This window comes from Rhinoraja longicauda, chromosome 1 (genome assembly GCF_053455715.1).
Source record: "Rhinoraja longicauda isolate Sanriku21f chromosome 1, sRhiLon1.1, whole genome shotgun sequence".
Classification (NCBI taxonomy): Eukaryota; Metazoa; Chordata; class Chondrichthyes; order Rajiformes; family Arhynchobatidae; genus Rhinoraja; species Rhinoraja longicauda.
In genome coordinates, this window is record NC_135953.1 from 115,791,731 (window position 1) to 115,797,982 (window position 6,252).

General features: G+C 45.0%; 1 protein-coding gene across 1 annotated transcript in view; it reads right to left on the reverse strand.

The window, feature by feature from the left end:
* LOC144600399 (alpha-1,3-mannosyl-glycoprotein 4-beta-N-acetylglucosaminyltransferase B-like) overlaps positions 1-4,996 on the reverse strand; it is a 126,517-nt gene extending 121,521 nt beyond the window's left edge. The window contains exon 1 of the mRNA XM_078411988.1: positions 4,126-4,996. Within this exon, the coding sequence (XP_078268114.1) occupies positions 4,126-4,216 (91 nt within the window). The 5' untranslated portion in view covers positions 4,217-4,996. The remainder of the gene's footprint in view (positions 1-4,125) is intronic.
* Positions 4,997-6,252: the final 1,256 nt, after the last annotated feature.

A 6,252-nucleotide genomic window follows, 5' to 3' on the forward strand; every position in this document is an offset into this window, starting at 1 on the left:
TTCAGATCCTCTGGCGATTTGTTTTATATTATTATTGGAAGCAGCTAAAAGTATCCAGATATGCACTGGACTTACACGCTTAGAGACTGCAAACCCAGCTTGTAGAGTCATAGAGTGATACAGTGTGGAAACAGGCCTTTCTGTCCAACTTACCCACACCAGCCAACATGTCCCAGCTACAGTAGTCCCACCTGCCCATGTTTGGTCCATCTCCCTTCAAACCTGTCCTATCTGTGAACCTGTCTAACTGTTTCCTGTCCCTGCCTCAACTACCTCCTAATGGTCCCTGCCTCAACTACCTCCTCTGGCAGCTTGTTCCACACACCCACCACCCTTTGTGTGTATACAGAGATATTCACAGACATGTGCTTAAAATCAGATGAGACTCGTAATTCAGTAGCTAGATAATAACTCTGTTATAACATACAGGGTGTCACTATTTATTAATTCATTATACAGACTGAATCCATTTTCTGGGGGGTTCTGGGTTTCTCATATATTACCAGCTCCAATCAACTCACCAATGTTCCCATTGCTGCCATTTTTCCCCTTAAAATAAACACTGTGGCATCTAAGATGTCAGTGAGCTTACGTGCTTACATTTTGAACATGAAGTGTGCCACCTGTCAAGATTGGTAAAGGCATCAAAAGAGGTTTTCAGGACATATGCCTGAAACAGGTGTTTAAGCTCAATGCCCTTGCAAATTAAGAAGCTGATGCCACTTGATACCCCTTTCATCAGTTTGATGCATTCAGGTCTGCATTCAGTGCAACCCATCAACATTACAGGTGTTCACCATTCACTCTATCAGAAATACTGTACTTGTTTGAATGTTTTTTTCATGCACTGGCTCCTTGGCATTAAGACAGAGGATGGGTAGTAACAAATTTCACCCTTTGACCATGACATACACTCTGACTCAAATTTACTGCATCCATAACCTAACCACAGCCTTGTCCCCCTTCCAATCACAACTTCCTAGTCATCCTTACCTTTTCATTTGCCCTTCTCTCAGTCACCCCTTCAGTGGGATCTCGACCCACTTTTTAAACCTTGTCTGATGGTTGCTGCCAGTGACATAATAGACCAAAATACAAATGGTCCACCACTTTAACTTGCTGCTAGGTATCTGTAATTACTGGGATCTGATGCAAATGTTGCCTAAGTTCTAATATCTCCAAAATGCCCCGACGTTTTCTAGAACAACTGTCTAGTCACTTGTCGTTATCCTGGCCTCTGATTATCTATGATACCTCTGGTCAATGATTTCTCGGAGAATGAAAGGGGCAGGCCACAGGAAGCTCAGAATTACTTCTGCGGACTGAACACTGGAGCTCCACAAAACAATCACCCAATCTGTGTTTGGTTTCCCCAATGTAGAAGAGACCACATTATTAACTCCGAACACAGTACATTAGACTGAACGAAGTGCACGTAAATCACTGCTTCACCTGGAAAGTCTGCTGGGTCACTGGATGGTTGGGGGCAAAGAGGGAAAAGAATAAGTGTTAAAAAAATGCCATAAGAAGGGGGTTGGCTGCGGGGAATGGAAGAAAGGATCAGGGAGTTATGAAGTGAACAGTACCTGGGAAATGCTGAAAGTGGAGGAGAGGGAAAGATGTGCCTGGTCTCTTTGATGGTGACAGAAATTGCAGAGAATGTTTTTTGTGATTGAGGAGAAAGCGCATACTCCACAGAGCACAGACCAGTCTGAAGGAGGGTCTCGACCCGAAACATCACCCATTTCTTTTCTCCAGAGATGCTGTCTGACTTGCCGAGTTACTCCGCCATTTTATGTCATGCTCTATAGATAGCTTGTTGTGTGTAAAGTGAGGACTAGACAAATAACTTTGTTCTGACGTGGGGGAGAGGGGATCAGAGCAAAGGTGTGGAAAATGAATGAGGTGCAGCTGTACTTTGTTAACATTTGTAGAGGGGAAGCCACAGTTTAGAAAGAAGGCAGTCATTTCAGTGGCACCTGCATAGAAAGTCTCAACATCAGAGCAAATGTGGAAAGATACAGAAACTAGGAGAATAGAGTTCTTACAGGGGGGAGGGTGGGACAAAAAGTGGTGAAAGGAAAGCTCTGGAAGTCAGTAGACAATGGATGTTAGCAGCTAGCCCATCTCCTGAGGGAGAGACTGAGACCCAGAAAAGGAAGGGAAGAGAGATGTTGTTCATGTGAAGGTGAGTGGAGCAAAAGTAATGAAACTGTTGATTCCATATGGCTGCAGAAGGCAGCATCAATGCAGTCATCAATGTACTAGAAAAAGAGTTGAGTGAATGGGCCTACGTAGGACTGAATCAAATGGATGAGATGGAGTCATCAGAGGCCTTGACTGTACCTCATCTATTTCCCATGCCTCTCCTTTCACCCCAACCCCCCACCCCCATCCAGGACAGAACAAAGAACAGTTATTCCAGTGGGCCCTCACTTTCCACCCACCAGCCTTTTGATTCAATAGATCATTCTCCACAAATTTCGCAACTTTCAAAGATTTCACCATCCACCCTGAGCTTGCCATTACCTACCACATACCTCACAAAAAGCTAGGCATACTTTGGGCCCATGTCACTGCCCATTGCTACATTTTTACATTTTTGAGCTGGAGGAAGTGCATGGAGTTAAAGGACAAATTATTCAACGTGAGAACAAGCTCAGTCAAGCAAGTGTGCATGTTGGTGGAGGGGTCCATGTTCGTTCTCTGCTCCAGGAAAATGCCGGGGGAGCAATGTGATGTGGGACGGAGGTGTGCAGAGATTGTATGTCCATGGTAAAGATGCGTTTACTGGGACCAGTGAATTGGAAACAATCAAAATGGTGGAGAGCATCAAACGTTTCACAGATGTAAGTGGGAAGGGACTGGGCCAGAGGAGAAAGAATAAAGCCAAGGTAGAAGAAAAATGTTTGGTGGAGCAAGATCATACTAAAACAATGGGTCTATTGGGGCAGTCCTCCTTGGGCATTTTGGGCAGAAGGGAGAAACAGGCTGCACATGGCTGGAACACCATAAGACTGGAAGTTGTGGATGGAAGATCTCCTGAGGAAATGAGGTCCACAACTGTCAGGGTGGCCATGTCCTGATGCTGGGCACATAATCTAAAGGGAAGAACGAGGAGGTGTCCGAGCTGATGTGTGGCTTCTGCAACATAGAGATCAGTTTGTTAGGCCTTAATGTCACCAACCTCATTAGCGAGGTTGCCTGAGTGAATGGTGTGCTGCACATTCAGTCAGGGATAGGTTAAAAATGGGTGGAAAAATCAAGACAAAGTCAATGCCACATCAGCAATTAGCAATGAGTAGATCTAGACAGGGTATTTGGTCAGAGGGGGATATTCAGGTGGATACTGAAGATGTGAAAGGTCCACCGTTTGCAGTGAAGCTGCCTGATCAGAGAAATGGGATCAGAAGTCAAGTCAAGTCAAGTCAATTTTATTTGTATAGCACATTTAAAAACAACCCACGTTGACCAAAGTGCTGCACATCTGATTAGGAAAAAAAAGAAACATACAGTGGCAGGCAGCCATGGGAGAATAAACATCACGTCAAGTTCAGAATTAATTGAGAATGAACAAAGGGGGACAAAGTTGGGCCGACTACCCTCAGACACCAATATAAGCCTTCCGGGGCTGGTGGGGGCATCTAGCTCTTTATCGGATTTCTCTGAGAATTTAGATTTTTCTACCAGAATCTCTGCAATTTCATGGTAAAAGAACTATTTTAAAAATACCCTAGCAGTGTATGTGCCAGAGAGATTCAGCATTAAATACGATCTAGAAAATTAAGGGAAAAAAACAAGAAGCAGTTGTTTGTTAATATTTTTCATATTCTATATCCCGTGTCGTTGATAACAAACACACAGCGCCATCTAAACCCTCTTGCGACAAAGAGAATCATATTAGGTCGGACTTTGGATTTACTACGAGCGAAATGATTGAGTAACGATTCTCGGGTAAAGGGACAGATAGATAATCGCAAAGTAAGTGGTGTGTACAATATCTTCTCAATCCGAAACTGCTGGTCTGCTCTCAGAAGGACCGAAAACAGGTTGGAATGGTGTTAGTTACTTCGATCCCAGCGGGGCGGAGATAGATGCACCCGAGTTTGGAAATGCCTCACCTACCTTTCATTTTCAGCCAAGAGGTGAACCAGGACACTGAAAGAAATGCACCCAGGCAGAGAACTGTTAAAATCCTTCCATTCCTGAGCCTCATTTCATGTCATCCCAGAACGGTGGGCATCGGACACTTTGTGCGGTATTGGTTAGAGAAGGCACTTGGGTCTCACTCTCTCCAACAGTCCCGCTCTCAACAACGAGCTCTCCACACACAACGAGCCGGTGGGGAATCTGACAGGGACAGCGAGCGGCGCGCCTTCATTCATTCATTTCCTCAAATCCCCTCTCTTTTTAAGTGTCAGTATTTTCAGTTCCCTGTTCTTTTCAGTTCATTTTTAGCTATTTATTTCCAAATGTATCCATGTCTTGTTCCTTCGGGCAGCTTCTGTTTCTGTACTTCCCGGTCAGTTCAGTCACACACGATGTTTCCCACGAAGGCTCGTAAGCTATCTATCTGGTAGTTCTTTCTCCCCCGCCGCTCAGACCACCGCCACTGTTTCAATCTCCAGCCGACCGCGGTCTCTCGTCTCTCGCCGCCCTCACTGCCTTCTCGTCTAACTATCTATTCTCACAGACACACGCAAAGTTTCACTCCTCTCTCTCTCTCTCTCTCTCTCTCTGTCTCTCTCTCTCGCTCTCTCTCAACTGTTGCTAACTCGATTATTCCCTCGGTTCGAGATATTGTGCTCTCTGTCGTTTATTGGTCCGTGTGTGTTTCTCTCTCAGATGATGATCTTTGGGTTCGTCCCTCCGATCATGCTTCCTGCTTGTTTTTCCACTCTCGGTGTTGCTATTCCTTCTTCCTTATTTGTCACACCTTGCACGCCAATCTCTCTTGTAGTCACCAATGATCTTGGCATTCCTGCTGTGTGCTTTAGTTGCTCAATGCAAAAACTGCCGGATCACCGTTGAGGGGCTCCGTCCGAAACGTCCACCATCCTTTTGCCTGCACAGATGCTGCCTGGTCAGGGGTTGTGGGGAGAAGGCAGGAGAATGGGAATAGATAGATCAGCCATAATTGAATGGCGGAGTAGACTTGATGGGCCGAATGGCCTAATTCTGCTCCTATCACTTATGATCTTATGACCTCTTATGACCTTAGTTCCCCAAAATTTTGTGTTTTTTTGCGCTAGATTACAATATCTGCAGTCTCTCGTGTCTCCATTGACTATTCGTATATCTGTTTGCATTTCAGCTTTCCCCGTGAAAAAAAAAACCAAGGCACTTGCAGCTTATGCCTGTCTGGAGAGCACATATTTTTACAAAGCCCTCTGAAGGTTGCATTCGTTTTCATAACGTTTAACAGTTCTATTTTTGATGTGCTTGAAAATAACAAGAGGAATCCAACAGCAAAGGAATAGCAAGTAGGAAGATAGGTGGCATTTGTCTGGGTTTTCATTAAACTCTGTTGCAAAGGTGAAGTGGGACCAGAAGTGCCAAGGAACTGTAAACAGTGGAACAATCTTGCAAACTGAAAAAAGTGTATTGCAATGTAATTATCTAATCTCCAGAAAATGCTGAAACACTCATCAGGTCAGGCAGCACCTGTGGAAAGAAGAATAGAGTTGCCACACTTGCCACGCCTCCAGATACTTGAGACTCTTTCCATACTCCTCCACTGAGCTATTAGGGGCCTGTCACATTTAGGCATATTTTTAGGCGACTAAAAAAATTTAGGCGGCTTTTAGCAGTTCGCCGAAAAAACGGCGACTGGACCCCTCCTATGACAATATCTACGACAAGCTCCAACAACCTACCACCTAGTCGACGTTAAGCTACAGCAAGCTACCGACAACCAGTAACCCACGTCGCGGCTTAGGACGTCCACCTGCGACCACACCTACGACAACCTACGACCACACAGGCAGCAACCTACGACAACAGAAGCTATACATGCGACTTCAGCAGCTATACATGCCCAGGCTATAACACCCACACCACCCTGTTTCACAGATGAGGTTGTATGCTTTGGATCTTGGGCAGTTCCTTCTCTCCTCCATACTTTGCTCTTGCCATCACTCTGATACAAGTTAATTTTAGTCTCATCTGTCCACAAGACCTTTTTCCAGAACAGTGGTTGCTCTTTTAAGTACTTCTTGGCAAACTGTAACCTGGCCATCCTGTTTCTATGGC